The sequence below is a fragment of the Hippoglossus hippoglossus genome, chromosome 13 (genome assembly GCF_009819705.1).
Source record: "Hippoglossus hippoglossus isolate fHipHip1 chromosome 13, fHipHip1.pri, whole genome shotgun sequence".
Lineage (NCBI taxonomy): Eukaryota > Metazoa > Chordata > Actinopteri > Pleuronectiformes > Pleuronectidae > Hippoglossus > Hippoglossus hippoglossus.
In genome coordinates this window covers 15,463,497-15,487,919 of record NC_047163.1, presented here as the reverse complement: position 1 = coordinate 15,487,919, position 24,423 = coordinate 15,463,497, and the positions used below count along the sequence as shown (strand labels likewise).

The following is a 24,423-nucleotide window of genomic DNA, read 5'->3' as shown; positions in this document are numbered from 1 at the left end:
CACTGTGACCACATGTCAGTTTAAAACAAGAAGAAAAGAAAGGCTTCAAATTACTGACTGCAACACCGGGAATATAGATCTTTTCTTTATACAAAACAAATATACAAGATTTCCGTACATCCATATAAATGAATGGTTTGGTCATTTCTTCTTACTTAAAATTCATTTTAATATATATATACTGTATATATTTACATATTAACTTAAAATCCGCTCATACCCAACGTAAGTGGTTTTCAGTTCATTACTCACACGTGGATGTGGTTCACAACAGTATTATGACCTGGGTCAGCAGGGCAGGAGATGGCAGAGAAATAAGTCTCCTACTCATCCGTGATGCAACATTCACTCTTTCTTCCCCCCTTATCTCAACAACAGAATATGCATTCTTTTTTTCATAAGTGAGAACAGTTTACCTTAAAAGGATCCTGTGCGAATAGACAGGCTCTTTACAAATGACGGTAACCGGCAGTACCCATCAGCTTTTCCAAGCAACAGCTCTGTCTTCACAAATCTTGTGTTAGATACAAATACTGATATGCAAAAAGAGCTAATTTCTTAAAAGAAAACAATATGTACAGAAATGCAGCATAACCAATGGAATATATTGAATGCAATAACTTAGTTTTTCAGCCAGTTTGATTATACATTGTGGCTCAGTGGAGGCCAGGCCAGTTCACAGGTTAAATAGAGACGAGGGGATCAACCTCTCCCTCTGCACACACCATCACTTTGTGTTGTAGCCGTAGACGGTGGCGGCACGACCGTCTGTCGTTTCATTCCATCAGGGACAAACTGCGATAGAAAATACGAATCCTTACAAACATTGTGTTTTTAAAGCTACTTGTGAAACAAAACAGTGCAATAGGTGCAAGCGCGCCAGTTGTTGACCCTGTAGTGCAGCTGATTGAATGGATCGCTATAAGAAGGGATTTGTAGAGGAGCCTCCTGTTGGATACTGTGCAGGTGGAGCCGCGCCCTGGAAGGAAACAGGGACATACAAACAAACCGTCAGAGGAAAAGGGTTGAGGAGGACAGAATAAATCCAGTATCCATTAATGAAACGTGACAAGCAAAAACTTTTGGAACTGAAACTGTGGCAATGTAGTCAGTGGTATAAAAGAGGAATAGGTTGAGGACTTTATCTCTATCAAACATTAATTTTAATCTCATACAGGATATCATGCCCTGAAGCTCCTTACTAACCAGGAAAGGGTTGCTTGAGACCATAGGTCCAGCCATAGCCTGGCCGAAAGGAGTCCCAACAGGCTTGGCCTGGCCAAAGGCTGGATGATATCCTCCACCTGAAAGACACGTACATCGTCATTTAGAACGTACAATAAAACACACAACCCGAAAATCAATTACTGTACATCACCAACAATACAAGTAGGACTACTTTTAAAAGACATTTAAGTGCAACAACTACTAAGTCAGATGCAGTTTACTTACTGATGCTGATAAGTCTAAATTATATGTTCTCCACTGAGGCATACACACCGTTGGGTTGTTGGGGATATGCAGGAGGCTGAGGGAAGGGAGCCTGCCCAGGAAATTGTTGCTGGAAAGTTCCACTAAAGCTGGTGGGCAGGTTGAAGCCTGCATTATTCCCAAATCCAGAAGGCATACTCATGGAGCCTGTGCCGAATGCTGCTGTAACACAGCAAGAAATCAAGTGAATGATGATGACAAAAGACTCTACAACATAAAAAGTGGTGTAGAAGTTTTTGAAACACACAATATAGCCCACACACAATATAGCCCACACACACACACACACACTTGAAATATGTTAGATTATACAGGAGCTGGCACATATCAGCAGTAAAATAAACTTATTTAAATACTGAGAGGCTACTGATATCTGCAGTTTGTTAGAAAGCAATATACTGTAGTATTGTTGTAAACTTAAATGAGTGAGATGATGAACTGGGGATTACAGAGCAGTCATCAATGTAGAAAAAACAAAACAAAAACTACAACAAAAAATTAGGGAGCAGAAATATACAAATTTTCAGTGGGTTGGTCCACTGCACATGTGACTCTGTCATGCATAGTACGATTCCATCATAAAAACATAAAATAATATTTTCTTACAGTTTAAACACATGCAACTTCTTAATTTGGTTGTCTGCAGAGAAGCTATAAAGTCCGACATGAAGCTGCCACACGTGTAGTGTAGCACCGGTGGCTGACATCCTACCGAATAATTAAATAAATGTATGTACATTTGAAAGCAAAGTTAGTTTCAATAATCTCCAAAAAGGGAGACAATACTTTTTTTTCCAACTGCTAAGAGGAAAATGTTGAGGAAGCCATAATCAATGAGATGTAAGATGAGCAATCAATACTTCTATTTACTTTTTAAGAAAGCAGAGCATAGTGCTCAAAACCAAAGGTGAATTCATGTCCTTCTGTACACTTCTTAGAGTATTATTTTAAATCCTTCAAGGGGAGTAACATATTGTATTGTGTATTAATATTTTGCTTAGTGAGTAGAGTCTGATTTAATAAACTGTTTTGTTCAACAGACTAAGGCCTACAAGGTGCTAAGAGGATTTCCTCATACTTTGTATTTTAAACTCAGGCTCAACATAACCCATTCTCTTCTATGGTATCATGACACTAGGCTTACCTCTCCCAACATTTTCCTGGAAAAAAGAAAGGCACTTCCAGAGTGATGTGAAGGAGAGCAAAGTGACAGAGAGCACAGGGGAACCTACCAAAGGTGGGGGGGTAACCCTGCCCATGAAGAACCCTCATCAAGCCTGTCCAGCATGGCAAGAGCAATCAAAAACAATGGAATCTTAATTTCTACACTTGACTACTTCTTTTATCCTTCTTGTGCACAGCAGTTCGTCAGAGCTTTTCTGAAATATCCAGATTTAATAATTTTCCTCTTTTACTTGTATTTGACACTGATGTCTCAGGAATATTCAGCATCATAGAAACCCAGTTGCCAGTTTTGGTGTGAAAGGAAATCAAACAAATAACACAAATATTGTATCATAATGTACCATACCTGCAGTGTCTTTTAAAATTAAATAATATTAATCTGCACTCTTGAACTAACTTATTTGATCGGGTGTTCACATGGCTGACACATTCACACAAGCATACACACCTGCTGCTGCCGCCACATGAGCCACTCTGCCGTTGCTCTGGAACGGGTTGGTGGGAGGTCCCGCAGGGGCCACTCCAGCAGCTACGAACGGATTAGTTGAAGGATGTGCTGGAGAGAGGCATTGAGTCACCAAACATGAGTACAGAATATGAAACAGATCAGTTAACACCATGAGCTCTGTATAGTAAAGCCAAAAACACTGAATCAGAAAGGGTGCCATGTCTTAAATCCAAAGCAGTGAGATGATAAAATGCCCAGAAACAGCTGTAATGACGTGTGAGGTAGATTGACTATAAAACAAAACAATAATTCCCGAAAGAGGAAGTAAAGCCTATCGATGTCTGACATGATGAGAACTTTCTGCCACATTCTCTGATCACATCTGCAAACTAGTCTTGATATCTCAACCAGGATGGTCCAAAGGTTTAAATGCTGTAAATTGCAAAACACCTAAAGCCAAATCAAGCTGGAATTACCTATGACTCACTGTAACTCACCATTTAGAAGTTCTGCATCATTACTGATTTCCGTTAGGGAGCAAAATAAGAAAACAGAAAAGAGCCTGAAGGTTCACTCACCGCCGAAACCATGAGCCATGCCAGGCAGGGCCTGCTGTGCTTGTGCTGTTGACACCCCAGTCTCTGAGCCAAACACACTCCTGCAGTGAAACAACATCAACACATGGAGTCATCAGAGAAGCCAGCAAGAAGAGAAGATCATAGAACCTCCATAATGCTATATGACAGATAATGTTTGCACTGTACGTCTGCATGGCATGGTGCTTTGGATAGAAGTAACTTTGCCAGAAAATACAGCTGTGACTGTATGTGTCAGGGATGTTGTGATTTTTATCATGTCTGACTAAAGTGTTTTTTCACAGAAGGTAGTGTTTTCTGGATGTTTTCTAGTGTTAGGAGTTGCCATCCTGTCTGTGACATTGGGGAAAGATGAACCTTGAGAGTTTTCACTCTCACACAGATAATGACAATCCTGCATGCAAAATAAAAGATGCACAAATTCCCTGACATTATGTAAACTGTATTTCAGCCCATTGGTTCACGTCTATCAGCTATTATAAGCTTATGTTTTAAAAAATTTGGTCTCAAAGAGATACTGCACGCCTAAATAAACTAAACTGTTTGAATAAGAAGCATCAACTTTTAATTCATCAATTACTGGAATTTTTTGCTGAGGTGTGTGTGTGTGTGTGTGTGTGTGTGCTTTGCGTAATCTCACCCATGTGCAGTGGTGGTGTTGTAAACACTGGTGGTAGGGACTGGGGAACCAAAGACAGTATCAAGCTCAGCGAGAGCAGCATAGCGATCCCCCCCTGTTGGCACCGCTGGCTGCTTCTGAGGAAAACCCCCCACTCCAGCTGCTGTGGTTGAGCTTGCCACTATCGGGATACCCCCTGCAAACCAAGCAAACAAATAGCAGAGATTGGTTCAGTCTATGACAGCTTAACTAATCCAGGAAGAAAATTCCAATTTTAAAAACACACAAACAAAAAGGTCCAGGGATAGCTGCCATTTTCAACCTATTAAAAAAACAATGGGGAATAAATGTTCAATCATTAGAAAATTTGCATTTTCTAGACCAGAAACAAAATAAACTAGTAGCAGCCCAGAACAATTCACAGATGCTTGAGAGCCAGTGGCATAAAAAATGTCCAATGAAACCAATTCATGAGTCATTCCTAGAACAAGAAGCTAGTTCCACGTGTGCATGTGCTTTGATACAGGCTGGTTGCATAACACTGAGGCCATGAGATACATTTAGAAAAAAACTAAATGGTTTGGCCATCCCAGAATACAACCAAGCCTTGGCCAAGCCAGACATTAGGCGACACAGAATAAGATTTTTGCTTGAAAATGTAAATCAGCCCTGTTTGATAAGAGACTTCGCCTGTAGAAGAAGACTGAGAGGGATTTAAATCGATATACACTTGATTACATACTGTTTTTAGTTGTGTCAACTTCCTTTATTAGTCAACTTCTACCGCTACAAATGAGATCTATGAAACAGGCTAGGCAGGAGAAGTTTACCTTGCTCTGTTATGGCAGAGCTAAACACGTTATCCAGGTCAGCCAGGACTGCGTATCTATCAGCAGGGACGCTAGTACTCTGTACAGCAGCTTTGCCAGCTCCTGTTGAGTTACTCTGGGAAGAGGAACTGAAGGCTCCAAAGTCAGCACTACACGAATTGTGGAAGTTGTCAAATTTAGCAAAATTGGCATTTGCTAGTCCCCCTGAAGCACTACCTGTATGAAAGAGAGAGATTCAAGAGTCATAAGGGGGACCTTGATTGTTGGTTTTGAGTGACAGCATTAACATGGTGGAAAAGGACAGAGGAAGCTGCATGGAGGGTTAAGTTGGGGCGAGTCCGACTCGGGCTGAGATACTTTCATCATCTATTGGATAGATAGCAACAAACTTCTAAATGACTTATTCCACACTGTGCTATGCTGGCTCTCCATGAGCCTATGAACCTGAGAAATGTATGAAATTATCATTTATTTGTGTAAGAGTCAGTTGATGTACAGAGCAGCACCGGCTCAGTTACACCTCAGTTCAGCGCCATACTGTGGATCAAGGCAGTCACAGACAAAACCAAACAAAATGTATTAAATAAGACCCGAACAACAACTTGATAAACAATTAAATTGTTAGTCTGTCACCCTGTAAGATTAACTGAACTCTGTAATGAGTAGACATTACTTTCAACCAGACCCAAGATTGTTGGCAAACAAAAATATCACACATTAATCAAAAGGTGTAAAGAAATCCCCAGCCTATTCAAGAAATACTGAGAGCTTTTCCACTGTAGTTTCAATTTGTTTCACATATATACTTATGTTCAACAATCATGTGAAATCAGGGACTAATAATAATAATATGAATGTACCTCATTAATATTAATTGTTTAAGAGACCATTAAAAGACTTTGGATACTGAGGTAAAACAGAGTCAACACAGATTGGTCTATGTGATCGTAAAGCAGAGATAAAGGGGAAAATAGGTAGGTTTTAGTAAGAAAATTAAAACGGCCAGTTCAATCTGAACCAGTGGTTCATTCCATGCAATATTTGCTGTGTAGCAACATTTAGCTCAGGATAAAACAAACCTGTTCAGACAAAGTCTATATGTTCTAATGATAAAAACTTTAAGAACAAGGATAGTTAAAAACAGTGGAAAATCCTACGAGTGAATAGATATTTATTTAAGAGGCAAATAAAGAAGTTTTTACCATTAGCAGCCTGAGAAAATCAGGTACACCTGCTGTTGACTGTTGTTTCCTCATGTTACCAACTCCTAATGATGGTTTTAGTAAAGTCAAAACCTTGAAATTAACATCTATGTATCTGTGCTTTTTTGAAGTAACTGATCTTTTTCACAACGTATGGCAGCAACCGTCAGAGCTTATTACTCCTGTTATTAACCAGCGAGATTGTCAACTGTGATGCAGACACAAAAAGACTAACATGCTGCGACACACATTACATCTAGAGAAGAGCATCAGAAGACACATTCGAGGTGGTGGGAAGAGGGGAAGCTGCTAGGGGAACAAGCCCAGAGAGAGACTTACTGTGTGCACCCTGGAGAGGCAGAGCAGTGGCAAACTCACCCATACTGCGGCTGGATGAGAGCACAGTGAATGCTGGCAGCCGAAAATCAAAGAGGGGAGGGTGGGATGGAGAAATGGGGCAATGAGCAACGTTAGACAGGGCGGAGAAACAAAGAAAAGACATCAGACAAACCATAGGAGGAAGAAAAAAATTAAAGCATGAAAGCCAAAGCAAATCCAGTGGTGCAGAAGCAAAGGATGAAAACGCACATGAGACAGAATGAACAGCTGAGGCCAGATAATTAGTCAGTGTCTGTGAGAAGGGGATTATCCGACCAAAGCCACAATAGAGAGGGGAGATTTATCTATCAGGCAGTGGGCATGCTGAAGAGATCACTGTGGAGATCCACAATGAGAAGGCTACCTATATAGACCTCCAGCAGAGGGCGCAGTAGTACACAGCATTTTCCAGAGACTAGTAGGTGGAGGCTTAGGTGTTTGATATGAGTCACTGTTTTTGTGTGAGAATATAGAAGGCAAAGTCCATCCCTCCATTACAGATAGTGCTTATTATTTGAGGGTCATGGGGTGGGTAGACAAACTACCTCTCACAATGGTCTTTGGACTGTAGGACGAAGCAAAGAGAGAGTACCAAGAAAAAAGCCACACCTCCACTTATAAAGGCCCCGGGTAAACTGGGGTTCGGCTATGAGAGGTCAGCACCAAACACTGCACCACTGGGCCACCCATGAGAAGGAAAGGTGCTCCGTTAAGGGCAGGAAGGAACTGTTACTGGTGAGGAAATACTCATGATGTGTGTAGTATAACAGCATGATGATAAGTACAACATTACTCCTTCATGATATATTTTTAGACCATAATGTCTAATATATAACTAACTAAATATATATAACTGTCTACCTAATAGCTGCACATTGATCGTTATATACTTGGTCACTTGTATCCAATAAATATATCATTTATATATTATACTGCATATTCAAGAGATAAGTCTGAATGCTTTAGTGTGGTCAGTGTCCACTGTTGTAGTGTACAACCATCCCTTTCATTTTCAAGGATGAGTTTGTTGTTGATTATTCAAAAGTGGGTAACTTGTGTCAACCTATCAGAGACAAATTAGACTTTTAAAGTAGGTCGAAAGAGAGATATGATACGATAAGAGGAACTCTAAAGCACATTGTTATGCTCTACGCCTCAGGCACATGCAATGTAAACATATTGTCATTTGTTCCGTTTCCGTCAAAGGCTCTTTCTTTACCGTAAGAAAATCTATGAAGTAAAGTTGCACCGCTGGTTGTAAAACTGGTGCAGACAGGTCTTTTATATTATACATTGAAAGAATGGATATTGAATGTGTGTAAAGCAGAGAAAATACCTACAGCAGTTAAAACACACAAAACATCGATGACTTGACAAAAAACTTTACTGACAATGTGCTGTATTGACAGAGGATGTAAATGTTCTCAATGCCTGTGCATACAAATGTAATATATATGCAAGATGGATTTGGATGTGTGTGCTTGTCCAGTGAGGAGAACTACCTGTATTTGAGGGTTGGAATGGGGCTTGGGGTGCGGAGGGGAAACCACCTGATGTCGCAGAAGTGCTCCCAAATGCATCAAAATTTGCAAAGTCGGCATTTGCGTTGGCATTTTGTGCTGCTGGAGGTGGTGTCAGGATGAGGTTCAGACAAGAGCAACAAAAGACAATGAGAGGATAACAATGGATGAGACAACAATAGAATGAATACATAAAAATGACAGGCAAATGCATGGATAACAGATTGCTAAAGCAAATACGATGGATTAGGTGCTTAATGTGAGATGTAATCATGGAGTGGTTTAACATAACAATAATATGCACAACAGCTTTAAACACAGGCAGGATGGGCCGACATTCATCCTCTCCCATGAGATACTGTATGGACTCCTTGTTGAGCACACGCAATATACACAAATCATTCATCTGTGCTAATGTTTGCGATGTGGAGATGTGTGCATGCCACTTAGGTTGCTACATTAAGTTGATGGCTCTTTGAGGGGGTAATGACATTTTTCTCCATGGCAAGAAAACACTAACAGCCCAATGTTAAAGACATTAGTAACCATGGAGATGTGTCTGTCCATAGCACCTCTGATGCGCTTCCTTATACCATGGCCACTAAAGATTCTAGAGTCTGAGTGGCTGGAAGTATGGATAAACTTTCAGTAACCAGATGGTATGCGAGGGCACCAATGACAGAGGAGTTTATTTGCGATTCTAAATTGAAGCGCCAATATGTAACTGTACGTAGAGACCGCCACAGCTAAGCTTCAGTTAGAGGTATTAGTGGAACAACCAACAAGCACCAATGAAGGGAAATAGGCTTCCCATTGACAACCATTTTAATGTAATTTCAAATGTGTATCATATTTGCATACAAATTAAAGAGAAAAGAAGACTTAACAGTGAAGTTGGTATTCCAACTTACAAGCTCCATTTCTCACAGGTGGAAGTGAGGGAATGAGAGAGAGACCATGAGGGTGCAGTGAGTGGGTGTGTTAGTGACAGTGAAAGGGAAAAGACAGAGCGCTCGTTATCTCCACAGACAGATTCAATAATGTCATGTAGCAGATCGCATCACTGCTCTCTGCTCTTGAGATTGATAGCAATCAATTCAATTTATCTTTCCCACTTTGCCAGGTCTGTAAAACTCTTGGCTGAGTCTGATAAACCCATTCATACCACACTAAAGGTTGCCTAAAAAAGTTCTGGGGGACTATTTGGTTTTTAAAATGCTGAAATGAGATTACAGTTAACTGGTTAAATATGTAAATTGATGATGGATATTTTTAGTTTGATCACATTTAGCATTTTGTTTACAAGTGGCCTTTGTATAAGCAGGAGAATATCTAACAAATATGTACATTCCACTGCTGTAATGAATTACAGTGGGGGGATGCTCCTGCGTAATCCATTACAATTCTGGAATGTTCAACTTGTCAGGTATTATCCTTTACACATACGGAGATGTTTTGCTGTTTTGTGGGTACGACGTTCAACAGATACAGCCACAATCTATAAGAGCTGTTGAATATAATACAGCATCATTTAGGATGTGACCGTCTCTTTAAGCACCTGAGACATTTTAAATGGCTGCAACAGTAATGGTCGAAGTGTAGCAGTCACATTATCTGCTAATGTTCTCCAAATGCCTACGGACAAATAAACGTTTTATTATGATTCAGATCAAATTGATTGATTTTACGGGATCGCCCTTTCGGTTTTGGTCCTTGTAGACTTTCCTGTTTCAATGCTTCACTGCCTTTCGATTGACATATAATGACTCTTTTGTTTTGTTGTACAGTGAAGCAGTTGGTCTGTTCCTTACTTGTGTGGCTGTTGAAATGTGCAAAGTTGGCAAAACTGGAGCTGGCGCCTGCGTTCATGTTAGGCGGGGCAGCGAAGATGTCTCCACCCAAGTCACTGAGGAGGTCAAACTTCTTGTCATGGAACTGCTGCTGATGGATTTGTCCACGGCTCACCACTGGAGACTGGTGGAGACAAGAGACAGGTTAGAGAAAGTGCAGGTATGTGTTGGTGAGAATGTTAATGAACAGCGTTTACCTGAAAACTAAACAAGACAAGACAGAGGCCTTTTGAAAAGGAGACTAACAGGTAATATGTATCTGGCGGTCTATAGTAAGCATTTATAAGAAAAGCTGCAATCTATCACTGGTTTGGAAATTGGTTTGGAAAGAATTCCACTGCGTGATTCATACCTAAATGTGCATTAACTGACAGTATTATAAAAATATTCTAGATTGAATGACTGATATAAACCCTTACTAGGGATGTCACAAAACCCAATGTCAACTTGATACCAAACGTCTGAAAATGTGACGGTACTTTTATTTTCCCCTCGACAGTACCATGGATAAAGATGTGATACTTCCAGGATTGGTGAGGAGAGCATAATAAAACTGCAAGTGCTGTAGTCTGACATTAAAATGTAAATGGAAGAAGAGGAGGAAGGAAGAGAGAGAGAGAGAAGAGCTGACAGAGTAATAATAACAACATGAGGAATGATGCGTTGTGCTCATGGGTTTAGCAGGCTACCATCATTCTTTTTCAGTTTGTCAAAATATAACACAAATATAATAAATATTTTCACACTATTGATCTGGCACCATGTGTAAATTACTATTTACACAATGATTATATAGAATGGTACATGTGTGCAGTATCAAATATGATGGAGGGTCAATTGTACCAATACAGAATACACAATTCCTGGAATCTCAGCTTCGTTCTTGTTAGAAGTATCAAAGACAAGGGATTTATTTATTCAGCAGACAAGTCAGTCACTGTGCACTTTCTGAGTGTGAGACAGTCATTTAGCCGTCTGCTGAGTTCACTACCCAAAGTGGTAACATCTAAACTACCAACCAACATTGGTGTGATGCCAAAACACAAAGTGGAACAGAATTTTTGTAATAGCATTTAAGCTATAAATGGAAATTTATTGCTGAGATAGAGCGTGTAATATATCTTGCAAATTATATATTGCTGATGTTTTAGTTTTCTTCTACAGCTCGCATAAGATGTTCAACAAGCGAATTCTAATTTAGTACCTTTAAATATTGTTAAAGTAATATGTTGAACCCTAGTAGCCCTTGCAGGATGAGCAAAAATGTCTGGGGGATAATTACAGATTCAGCGTGTGTGCATGTGTGTGTGTGTGCACAACATAAATCTCACCTGATTTGTGTGTGTGTGCACAACATAAATCTCACCTGATTTGGTGGGGTGTTCTTGTTGAGGTGTAGGGAGGGGGCCGACTCCCCAAGCAGGGATTTGAGTGGTCTAACCTCTGGAGTGCTGCTGGTGCTGCTGTTTGACGAGCCAGAGATGGAAGCATGGACTGATGCCACTACTTTGGCTTGTTCAGCAGATACGTACCTGGAAAACAGTTATCATGGCATCAAACCTTATAAGAAATACACCATCAAAATAGAAAAAAAAATATGATTAATATACAGAAAAGAATAATTGATTTCAATTCTCCTAAAATATACTTTGGGTTAATGAGATAATATTTAAGATAAACTGACATAATCAAGGGTTTTCAAAATAATGGCACATAATTTGCATTTGAATAACAATCACTATGCAAATCCAAACAGGAAATGTTTATTTGAAAGCAAATGCGATTCATATCCTGAGGAGGAACCATGAGTCCTTTAAACTAACAGTTATCACATGGTACAGAAAAATGACTGGTGTGTCTATTTGTGTGTTTTTGTGTTAGAGAAGAGAGGCCTTTGTGAGTGAGAATGCCTGTCTGCAGTAAATGGAGACATGTTGAGACATGCACTGCTCATTGCTCTCATTTTAGACAGAACTAAGAGGCAAACCACTAAGATGAAAAAGCACTACTACCTAAACTAATAGGTGGATTAAACTAATGATTAACTATATGGTACATAGCCTGAACGATTACCTGAATACCCAGAAAAAGAACATCTTCTGCGATACGTCTCAGTCTTTTGTGGAAACAGTGAAACTGCATAAACCAACAGTCTAACTAAATCAATATTTACTGTTAATGACCAACTATAACTTGACAGGCACTTGTCGGTTCAGTCTTTCATTACTTCTATTTGTTTAAAATAACTGCTCTCGTTAGCTATGTTACTCAACAGTTACTATGCACCACTTGGAACTATGCTAAACCTCATCTGAATAAAAATTAAACCTATAACGTCATGGAGCAACTACATCTTGTACATACACCAGCTCGACTGTGTTGACCTACATTGTGTGCATTTAAAGAAGGGTATCTGGTTGCTTGCTTGAGGGAAACTGCTATGAGCTGCTTGAGAGACATTCCAAGGCTCGGAGAAGACAAACACAAAGAAAACCTACATGTCTCCACAGTGCACATTGTTGGGGGATTCTTTGTGTCTTTTCATTGCCAGCTTGTAAAACAGACACTTACCATCGCTTCTTCTCGTATTTGTCTTGAAGGAACTCCTTGACTTTCTGTGGTTCTCTGAAGTCTGGTACTGAGGAGATTCTGTCATCAAAAATGCCGAGCCAGATCTGTTTACATACCTGGAACACACAGAGCAACAGAACATGTGACTTTAGGTACAGCATTTTTGTAGCACACACAGCTCCTTACTCACTTCTAGTATTTCTCTTTATCTTATCCTGATCTCCCTTAGTATGTTATTATTTTATCATTTTCACTTTCTTAAATTGCTTTTATTCTACAAAGCACATTGTGTCACATGCTTGGTACGAAAAGTTCTATACAAATAAAATGTGAATGATTGATTGATTGATATAGTGTTTTGCCATATTTTAATGGTGCCTGACTTTCTTGTTACACTGGCTCAGTGTAAAACAAAATCTGTCTCACCTTGGCCTTAGGTTTTGGATAGCATTCCTAAAGTATTTGCCTAATCCAGTAAAGAGAGCTTTACATGTTTCATGCATGTGTGCACTCAGTATAGGCTGCTGCTTTGTAGATGAAGTGATTGTGCTGCAAGAGCCAGCATGGCTCTTTTATTGTTCATATGCTTCTGCTGCTGATTATTCTCAGATGGCTTTGGTTCACATGAACATACTCACAGGCTACTTTCAAGATCACTGTTACTAGATGTTATGCTCACTAGAATCTAGAATTGAGTGCTCTCAGTCGAGAGAAAACAGTAGTGTTTGTTATGGAAGTTTTCTGGAAGCTGGTGAAAGGAGAACTCGGGCAGCAGCTGATGTCTTATGCAGAAGATTTGAATGTAGACTTGATGCACCAAGGAGACCAGAAGGTGAAACAATATACAAACGCTAACAGAGTAACATGAGCAATTGTCACCACCAATTCTGAAGATGTCTCCCAAAGCATCCCCATATATCTCCCTCTACTTGCATCAAGCTTTTCAATTGCACATCCATGAATGGCTAGAATTGCTGTCACTCTCTATGTTACATGTAGGTATTCACATCCTATTGGATAGTTAAGGCTAAAGTATGCATTCCTAAATCACATTGTGTCCTTACGTCTTGCCACTGGTGAAATATGCAAAAGAGTGGAAGTTGGTGCCTCTCTGTCTGGCGCATCTGGGTTAGATATGAAAGTCCCTAAGCGTAGACACTACAATTTACTGTTGGTTGGCCCTTTATCTATAACCTGACCTTGGGTGCTGTTTGGAGAGAGAAGGGAGTATGTTAGGAATTAGACAAGCACTATTCTCCAAAATTCCTCAACAGTCAAGCAACCTTGAGGATGTATGCATCAGCTCCAACCTTGAGTCTCCTGCATGTCTGCCTGCACTGCCACTTTGCTACAGCTTTTAATAGACTGTGCTTCCCAGGTGGCATTGCTCTATTTCATACCCCCTTTACCAGAAATGGCTTTTGAATGATGATGCACTTCTGTGCAACAAATACATGCTGTTACTCTGTGTGGTTTTGATGGATAAGTGAGAGCTATATAATTTAAAAGGCAGGGAGGTACTTTTCAAGACAAGTTTCAATACAGTTCATGAAATACCTGTGTCAAGGTGTAATTGGGTCACTGCACCCGCAGACTCACAACTCCACTGAATCTCCACATTCAATAGACACAGAAATATGTAATCATCCCAGTGATGTCCTCTATCTGGCCACAAAACTAAATGGGCTTTCAGGGCTGATTTGTTTTTCACCAACTCTTGAGAGCTGGGTCTTGTTCAGCGTTCTTCACTAGCCGTGCTTTTGTGTTTTGTGTTGGGCGGTGCAATTAATAAAACAGCCTTGAAATAAATGCTTTTACACGAGAAACTGAACCCAAATTTCCCCTGATGGCTGTGCCGACAGCGTATGGGTGATGTGTGTTACAAAAGATGCTGCACATAAATGCACTAGATTAGATTAGATTTTATTGTCAGAATCTCTTCTCAAATTTGTCTCAAAGACGTCCATATAATTACACAAGAGAACAAAAAAGATTTCTACAAACCTTACACACAAACGGATAACATTGCATCGGACATTTAAAAACAACTGGCTGTACGGATGTGTGTGTGTGTGTGTGTGTGTGTGTGTGTGTGTGAGAATGGCAAAACTGTACAGTTAAGCGCACTGTACTGTAAAACTGTATGTCCAGATTTAAAGGAAGGAGGAGTTTCATATAGTTAAAATAGCAAATGTAAATGTATGATAAAACATTGACGATAAAACGGAAGTCAGAAGTTGACAAACAGCCTGTAAAGAACACCTGCCAAAGCAGAAGGAAAGTGACAGGGCAGAAAGTTGTTACCTCATTCCCATGTTTCTGTAGGAACTCGATTTCCTGTTGCGTGAAGGTTGTCATAGAGATGGACTTGACTCTGTGGGGTGGATTCAGTCCTCGTCTGTAGGTGAAGACATGAAAACAGGGGTCAATTTAATCTGAAGACACTGTACATAAAACCTCATCTGGACATAGACAAGATGCCCCCTCTCAGGATGGGGCCATTTAATTAGCAACAATCTGACTTGCTGGGGAGAGGGAGACAGCAGTGCAGATGGAAATAACAAATAGCAAATAATAACACTATTAGACAAATAGTGACAGAGAGAAATGTTGGTGAAAAAATTGAGCAGAACAAAGGAATTGGGTGAAACTTTCTCCTAACTGTCAATGACAGAACTGAAGTTGTCAGCGCAGTAAAAGACTGAGCGATCTCCCTTAATATAGAAACTTCCATTATGGAGTAACACCCATTAGCTCACACAAGCTCTGCTCATTTTCCTGAGCAGGTCACAGCTCAAATTAAAAATACCTCCCAACTGTAGTAGTTGAAAAGAGCCATCATTAGGCTGTTATATTAAGCTCCAGGCCTGAGTATTTTTCCTGGACCCACCAGCAAAGTGAAAACTAATGTTGTCCTGGCTTCAAGGTCGCCACCTATTTTGTCTGCTAGGGTGACCAATCAGCATTTAGAATGCACGCACACTGCTTTTACAGCTACCAGAGTGTAACGGCTGAGCACAGCAGCCATGAGAATGATGAAAAGACAACTTATTGCCATACAGTTTAAAACAAGAATCATATTTGGAATTCTGGATGTTTACTATATTAACCCTGATTTCGTTTGGTCAATGCCGGTATGTTTCTCTGACAGTGGCATGCGACAGTTACAGTGATATCAAACTCTACGCTGCTGGAAACTTTCAACAAGAAGGGTTCATGGCGAGGAGGAAGAAACAGTCCACTTTGTACCAGAAACCAGATTTGTTGTACACATGTGAAAATGCAGATGCTTCCTGCTATAAGTATGTTGAAGCATTTTACAGCAGTTCCTTGGATTTACATAAAATTATGTTATATTTGGTTTTACTACTTATGTTATCGAAGATTCTGATTTTTGAACGAGATTATGTAAGGAACGTCATATACATGGCACCAATCAAAAGTTACATTTTTCATTATTAAACAAGCACTTTCATGTTTTAATGAAGAAAGCCTATATCTGGAGATGATTCTTTCATCCACATACAAAGAAGGTGGTCAAACGCTTGCTTAGCTTGGATTAAATCACTACATAAAATGTATTACATTTAAGTGGACCACTAAAAGTAACACTAGTGCACAGCAGCTAGATAATAGAGTCCAACAGTAGCCTTAGGGTAAAAGGCTACTGGTCTCTACGTGTAAATTGTTCACACAGCACACCAGCCACTTCCACAAGTAAATTTTCAACCTGTGGAAAAACACTATAGGGCTGTAAAATGGTAATTTGAAGTAGGCAGCCGCCATCCCAACTGAGCAGCACATCAGTGACTGAGAGTAGGCTGGCATAGCAGTATTGTTCTTTGAATAAGGAAACCATTAATGAAATGGAAAGCTGTATAAATATTCTCTCATCCAATATAGATGACAGACAGACTTGTACAATAGTGGATGTGCGAACGTCTGCACAGAGCCTGGTGTACACCCTCCAAAGCAACATTTACATAATATGGACCCTCACATACTATCAGGAAATGTTCATGAGAATCTGACCAACAAGCAGAAAGGATATCTAAATGAACTGAATTCATTCTTATTTTTATCCACAGTATTGAAGTGTACCGAGGAGCATTTGAGGAGCACTCACAGTCCAATGAAACATTCCACCTGTTTACATGTAAGGTTAAAAGAAAGTAGATGATAAATCTCTAACATAGGCCTTATAAACCTCAAATTGTTCTTGAATTCCAAAATGTTAATCACATGATAACACAAGTCTATCATTCAGCTCTAATTGGCTGAGAAATAATTACTCGTACTAACATCTTAATATAACAGCAACTGCTCCAATATTTACTCCTGCCATATAAACAACGGTTGAACTTATTTTCATTTCAAATGAGCTGCTGTATGTCTAAATGATTGCAGACTAGGTGTTATTGACACATTCTTAATAACTTTTCTCTTATCCTCCCTGTTCTTTTATGGAACAAGGAGGATACAGCTGGAAATCAAGAAATCCACTGTTTCTCCAAACTTTTCTCTTTTAGAAAACTTTTTTCTAAACTATTCAACTTTTTTGCCAAGATGTCTGAGCAGCAGCTGCTCTTTCCCTACTCTTAAATGCCTGTTTTTCCTCACACAACCTGTTATGTCTCACTTGCATTTTCCTGAGGCTTGAGTGGGCTTACAGGTTAAAGAACTTTGGTCCTGAATTTGTTAAAAGGTAACACATTTCCTCAAAAATTAAATGTGTTCTGATTAGGATTTTTGGGGCCACAAACTGAACGCTGGAAGCAGTCTAAGTCGATACCAACTACCAATCTTATTTTCAGAAATACTTCACTGATCCCCGAAAGGTAACTGGTCCACAGTACAGTTGCTCCATTGTGTTATCTGAATGGTTATTCTGAACTCGGCCTTTACAGAGACCACCAATGAAACTATTTAAAACAAAAATCGGCTGATATCAATCAGTGGCCTAGCGCTGACTTAAAATGTTACTCGTCTACAAACAGACAGAACACAGAACTTACAAAGATTAATTTAATGGGAATACTAATTGGGGTTAGGTACTTACTCTGCCTAGCATAACTTATCATTTGGGGATATGTAACCTTATTAGATTCTACAGTATTTGGTGGACAAATTATTTAACACAAATAAAGTAAATGCTGTATTAACATAGATTAAGTTGAATTTATAAACTAATATTTGCTTACAGCTGATACCATTCAATATTTAGTTGCTCATTTTTGTAAGGGGGTCATACAGTTCTCCGGGGAATTAGATCGACAGTGTCACAATTACAAACACAATGTTATACACATAGGAGGAGTCTAAAGTGAAATACTAGCCAACACTGCTAAATTATTCACTGCTGTCACCCCTTACACAAACTTGTTCTTCTCTCCACCCATTCTTTACACATCCGCTAATCAGCCGACTGTACAAACTCTACTTTTAATAATTAGCTCGGACAGGAGCATAGATACCTGGATGTTAACATCCAGGTATCTATGTCAATTAACACCCAAAGATGTGTCTACTTAAAATACTTAATATGGAGTAGCTCCATGGGATCTACTGGGGCTATTTCTGGGGTAATGTCTTTATGATGATGTGGCCACGGTTATGTCATGGTGGTGTCAATTTGAGAGGACAGATGAGGGCAAAGAAATGACACAAACCAAAAAGAAACCCTCTTAATGAAACTCTTTTCAACATTTGAAGGATCTGACATGGAAATTGAAGTGGCTTCATTGCCAAATCAATGTAGACAAAAAAATAGCAGTTTAAGTTACTATTAATTAACGCAAAACACAAACATCTACCGAAAATCAGAAGACAGAATGTGTGAGTAAGTCTGAGTGTATTTGTGCTTTAATGTGTTGTTCAGTGCCCTGAGGAAGGCAGATCAGATCCTAGTCTCATAAAGATGAAACTAGGTCAGACATGGTGAAAGTCCCATGGCCCCTAAGGCCTAAAATATGATGGTAGTATCTCTAACCAGTTGTCCAATTACTGTAGACAGATACTGTAGTTTACTGTACTGTGCATCAAATACACAATGTATTCCTGTCTTGTTTAGTTCAAAGTCTTTCTCAACTTATCCAGAAACTGGATATATTCTGGGTCTTTTTATATCCAGTGACTGTGACACACAATATAACTGTCCGGCCATTCCCATGCTCTGGATTCCAGTCTGGTAATGAGCCTAGCAACACAATGTTATAGCCCTACAGACCCACACTTATTTCTGCTGGACAAAGTAGATATACAGTGTAATAGTATTCAGCACTAGTCAGGGTGAGTGTTATACTACAACAGATTAAATTGTTAGATTATTGCATTTGTACAAATTCTAATAACAGTGAGAAATACGATCGCGAGAGCTCAAAATGATCAAAACAGTTTCACTCTCTGTCTCTTTCTTTCTTTCTAGCAGACTTATATCAGCCCTCAAGCAGGGGAAATTGTGTGTGTGTGTGTGTGTGTGTGGTTATTAAAAGGTGTCAGCTTGAGGTCAGTGTTTTTCTGTAAGTCAGAGGTTACAAACAGAAAGGCGACGCCGACACCCAGGAGCCGGGGTGTGATATTTTTTTCAATAGTCTATTTTATGATCAACTTTTAAATGTTCCGTATTTATCTTTTTTGGAGGTTTGTTGACAAGTGATTGAACGCAAGAGATTAGCAATTTAATCAAACCATTGTTTAACTTAGCTAAGTCAACTTTTATATCCTTTCTACTAGATAGCATAGTGCATCAAAGAACATAATCACATATTGCACAATAAAATAATTATGACCTACTCACTAGTTTATATCAGACCAGCTAAGCTCCAGGGCGAGAGAAACTGGCAATGACAAACCTCAAAAGAAAAGAGAGGCTACATACCAGGCTTCACTTTGCTGCTCTTAGTTACTTAAAAAAAGATCTTTTACACCTTCTCTATTCATAATTTTTCATGGTTCACTATCTAATCAGCATTTACACCTAGTGACAGCATCCGTAATTTGCCACCCATAAAATGTTAAACTGATGACACCTTTTTAAGACGTCAAATGTCAAAGACAAAGTTCAAGTCATGTCTGCTAACTTGCCATTGATTATTATTGTTGTGAACATTTGGTGTCAGTCATGATCTCTGCCATGGCCTTCAACCTCTGTTGCAGCCCTGCTTACTCAGGAGCAGATAGGCCAAGTGGGGTTACTTCCTGCCATGGGCAGTTCTCCAGAAAAACAGACATTGTAAGTGGTATACCTCCTGGGAAGGTCTCCACCTTCATAAGGAATGTGTTTACATAGCAGATTCCAACTCCACCCTTTCAACAACCATATAGGGTGAGAAGTGTGTTCTGAGAATAAGTGATTGTGCCCCTGCTTATCACCCCCAAACAATGTTACTGCACCAAATGCAAATTCTATAAATAAAAGAAAATACTTGTAAGATTCAAAAGACATTGTTTGAATCACTAACAAAATATTTCATGACAAATGAAATGTTTACAAGGATGGATATCAGTGTTAAGGGGTTTTGCATTGCTTTCTTTGGATATTAAAAAATAAATCAACACTGCCTTGTTCCTAAAACAGTCGGAACTATTCATCATGTCTGAGCATGAATCTCTACCTGTGCTCTCTCACAGTGCCGTCATCTATGCGTCTCGAGAATCGAAAGGAAAGTGAGCGGCAGACAATGAACTCTCTGCCACTTCCTGTTGCACATATTAAAACCAAAAAATCACATGCTGCTGATGTAGCAGCACAGCAAGGACATACCACTTCCTGAGCCTACAAACTAAGGCTTCCTGCATACATCTCACAGACACCAATCCTGTCAAACCCACACTCCTCTGCTCGGAAGATTGTTTTACTAACACCCCCCTCCCCTAAACATGTTTTGTCTAAATAAAAAAAGGGTGTGAGATCTACAGAAGACGAGAACACAGGAGGAATGGTGATCTTGAGCTATAAAAGAAGTCAATTAACTCACATTACAGACTTCAACACCCCAGGGTGAGCAGATGGGAAATTCACAGTGGACCCCCTACAGACCCAATGGTGAAGTGAAATGGAGGCCAAGCTCTGCCCATCAGCAAGCACACAACTAATCTCATTCTTTTCAGCTCTATAGTAAAAAAAAACCTTCAAATATGACAGAGCTACAACTGTTTGCACAGATTAAGGTCTCAAGCCCAAGTCAAACAAGGTCTGGAAGTTAGGTAAAGTCTGAGGGACAGGGGGTTTTCAAATGTGTCAAAGCAGACATTGTTCCTGTGTCGACTAATAAAACTAAAGTCATCTATAGGGAATTGCTGACTGTGCAAAATCATTAGAATTATGATTTCTCAAACAGAGAATGGCAGGGTGATTTCCATAAAGCATTAAGAGGCTCCAGTGCAGGCTACTGGCAGGATGACCAGGACAGGATGGGCAGATGAGCAGCTTATCAAGTTACCTGCTAATAGCCAACCACCACTTGAATGTTTTCGATTACAAAGGCGTGTGATAAGCAAAGATATTTTGATATGTTTACACAAACAAGATAAACTATTTTTTTTTATTCTATGTTATTTTTAAAACACCACACCTATGATGCCATGTCTGTAACCGTGATCTAGGAATGAAAGCATATGCATTAAATGCCTTCTCGAGACTGATGAACAAACAGGTGAGACATTATGTCAAAGCAGTTAGAAGAGAAAGCAGAATAATTCCAAAATGTCTTTAGGGGGAAAGTAGTTATGAAATATGGATAATATAACACAAACATTTCCACCATGTCAGTCTGTCATGGAATATTTTTTTGATGCAAATAATTGTCATTATTGTATTACAACAGGCTGGAAATCTCTCTACATCTGAGCTAAACTCACATATATCAACAGTGACCTTTTTTAAAGTGCCACATTTGACAGCTGAATTGAGGTGGAATACTTATTAAGAACAAACGGAATGCTTCACTAATCCCAAATCCCAAGCTACAGATGCTTGGTTACACAACTGCAGAGCAAAGATTTAAGTCAGGCAAACCCGATCTAAAGTCAAACCCCCAGCTACACTGGAAACATCAATGCAGTGGGTAGGTTTTGGGTATGAGTCGCTGTTTGAGGTAAACTACTGATATGAGAGAATCTGTAGAGAAAAGAGAGAAAGCAATTCTGGTATTTTTTTTAAGTGCAACACTTACAGTAGATGACTGGACTAAATGCAACTGATGATGGCATGAAAACAGACAATGCATTTATCAGTCCAATCACAAAATGATGCGACTTTCACAAGCCTAAGTACCACCATGTAACATTTTGCAAAACAGATTGTTATTGAAACCAAATAGATTTCTTAAGGTTCTATTACATATAATAACTTCTATATTAAACGGAATATAATATTAAAACACAACCAGGGGCAGATCCAGGGGCAGGGCCGGTTTGAAATTTTATTTGGTCAATTAACTGCATATATATATATATATATATAAGTCACTTACTAACAAAACTAACAATAAATATGAAGAATGTTTATTTTTCTAACTTTTTTAACTACATTATTTGCTTGAACAAGGAACAATTTGTCAAATATATTCAATGATGTGTGGCTTTGCTCGAAGTTATAAAGCTAAACAGGGAACATGGAATTACTTCAGTAATTGTGCATGGATGTTGGACATATAATAGGGCTGGGCAATATCAATAATTAGAACACAGCAAATCCAAAAATAATTAGTATTTATTGTTAAGAAAATAAAATTGGAAAGATGTGCTACTTAACTAAGTAATAGAAAGAAAAAGATGTAGTAGTGATCTTATTTTTCAAATGACATCAGCTTTATGTGTTGGCTGATGGATCTGATCAATTCCAGAAAAGGTCTGAGGAAGACTAAACAAATTGAAGCCCTGTCTCATTAAATGAGAGAATAAATGATTTATTGGGAGTAGGGCTGGGCGCTTAAACAATATCAATAGTTATTGCAGTATAATTTCCATCAAAAGCCATATAACTAAAGGGACAACATAAATTGATTCATTGTGCAGGCCCAGTGAAGACGTATTTCACATAATGGATCTACATCAGATTGGTCAAATGTTTTGCAGTTTATAAAGTGTTTGTCATTCTCTGTTCACGACAGTTTAAAACCACAATCTTCAGTCAGGAGCAAAAAGATCCACCTTGAAACGTTGTCATTCATCATGATAATAATCCATTTCGACTGGTATGGTACTTTATATATCTGAATACATTTGGCCATTTTGTCAGCCAGCCCTATTAACCAGAACCAGCTGTCAGACAACCAGGTTACTACTTGTTACTTGCAAACGTTGCCAGAAACTCGTGGTGCACTTGGCTCCTGGCAGATCCACAGACCTGGCTGTCATGAGTCAGATAAGTTCCCTGGTTAGCATTAGAAGCTGGAGTCAGCTAGCACCCCGGCTGCTTTGCTAGCATGCTGTGGCCAGAGCTCTGGCACTGGAGCGCACCCCGCCCAACACCGGAGCCCCAGCGAGACAATGTCACGGCGGCTCCGCTCCCACTGACACTGGGAACCACCGTCTCTACGTTTAGCTAGCGCTGCTCGGGCTAACTGGTTCACATCGTCACCCTGCGTGGCCGCTGCATCGTTTAAAAACCGTGTGCGCCACGACTGAGCTAAGGTCACCCGGCGACTTAATACTCACAGGATGCCGGAGCAGGAGGTGCACACGAAGGAGCCCACGGTCATGTTGGCGTAGGTCGGGCCGCGCTGGTCGCAGTCGAAGCACTTTCTGTTGGGGGGCAAACTCGTCATCTCTCGCAGCATCTTCAGGTGTTTCTCCTCCTGTTTTCTCTTCGCGCTCGCCGCCATGGTGAGGACTCTACACACAGCACGGTTGAGTAAAAGCCGCGGGGAGACAGCGGGGGAGCTCCGACTACAACAAAGGGCTGTGCTTGCTGCCGGTGGCCGGGTTGGGCTGCTGCAGACGGGGGGACCGGGGGTCGCGCAGGTCGCTCCGTGGTCGCGGCGGCCTCGAGTCTCCTCGAACAAGGAGGCGTTGGTATCAACGGCCGCTAACGGAACTAGAGAGTTACCGCCCCCTACTTCCGCCTTCGCTCAAATCCCGTTATGCAGACTGCGCCGCTTCTTTTTGGGCGAGAGCCAGAAATAGGATATTTTGCATTAAAATCCTCCCCCCCCGGATGTTTACAGCAAACACATTATAAGATAAATATGTTGTGTTAACCATGCATTACATACATTATTAAAATGTTGTGGCCGACAATAACGTTGCTCAAATTCCGTAAATTTATTTCATCCTGCGCATTTTAATAGGTGTCGACAGCGGATTTTGATCTATATTCATGCGATTGCTAATTTCGTACGTTACTTTAACTGTAATTATCGATTACTGCAGTATATTGAAAACGTGTCTGTGAATAAAGACCGCGTGAGGCGTTTTGTACGTGGAGTCGTGTGTAAAAGAGCAGAAAGGGGCGTGAACCATCTTCTTTCCAAAAAGACGAATCCTCTTTGGTTGTTCTGACAGTCCACCACTCGTCTTTAGTTCACCAGCGCCACCGTGCGGATTATCACTGTCAATGGGATGGGTGGGGTGCTCTGGGGTTTAGTGTGTCTGAGCATTTTAATTTAATAATATCTAAAACTAGGGCTACGTTGTAGCACTAACGGGCCCGAGCACAGGCATTTTGAAGCCTGTTGCGGTTAGTGGAGAGAGCGATCAATAGGGCCTCCCACCGTTCGGTGCTCGGGCCCT

The 24,423-nt window shown here is 40.0% G+C and overlaps 1 protein-coding gene across 7 annotated transcripts; it reads right to left on the bottom strand.

Moving 5' to 3' along the window:
* Window positions 1-72: 72 nt before the first annotated feature.
* agfg1a (ArfGAP with FG repeats 1a) lies at window positions 73-23,755 on the bottom strand. 7 transcript variants are annotated; one of them, XM_034604573.1, is made up of 14 exons: window positions 23,350-23,755; window positions 14,995-15,088; window positions 12,691-12,806; window positions 11,486-11,651; window positions 10,081-10,243; window positions 8,252-8,371; window positions 5,170-5,385; window positions 4,361-4,535; window positions 3,703-3,782; window positions 3,125-3,232; window positions 2,724-2,768; window positions 1,501-1,653; window positions 1,207-1,304; window positions 73-979 (listed from the first exon to the last, which is right to left on the bottom strand). In XM_034604573.1, exons 1-14 carry the CDS (start codon window positions 23,514-23,516, stop codon window positions 920-922), a joined length of 1,761 nt encoding a protein of 586 aa, XP_034460464.1. In that variant the 5' UTR covers window positions 23,517-23,755; the 3' UTR covers window positions 73-919. The 7 variants fall into 7 exon arrangements, with proteins under 7 accessions (XP_034460464.1, XP_034460465.1, XP_034460466.1 ...); XM_034604574.1 differs by having other exon boundaries at window positions 8,252-8,368; window positions 23,350-23,516; XM_034604575.1 differs by lacking the exon at window positions 2,724-2,768 and having other exon boundaries at window positions 23,350-23,516.
* Between the last annotated feature and the right edge of the window lie 668 nt (window positions 23,756-24,423).

Excerpts from the sequence above, each read along its gene's own strand:
- agfg1a (XM_034604573.1), bottom strand. The coding sequence starts at position 23,516 with ATGGCGGCGAGCGCGAAGAGAAAACAGGAGGAGAAACACCTGAAGATG. Across the intron at positions 15,089-23,349 it reads ACCTCCTGCTCCGGCATCCT|ACGAGGACTGAATCCACCCC; the intron begins GTGAGTATTAAG and ends CTTCACCTACAG. Across the intron at positions 8,372-10,080 it reads ACATTTCAACAGCCACACAA|CAGCACAAAATGCCAACGCA; the intron begins GTAAGGAACAGA and ends CACCACCTCCAG.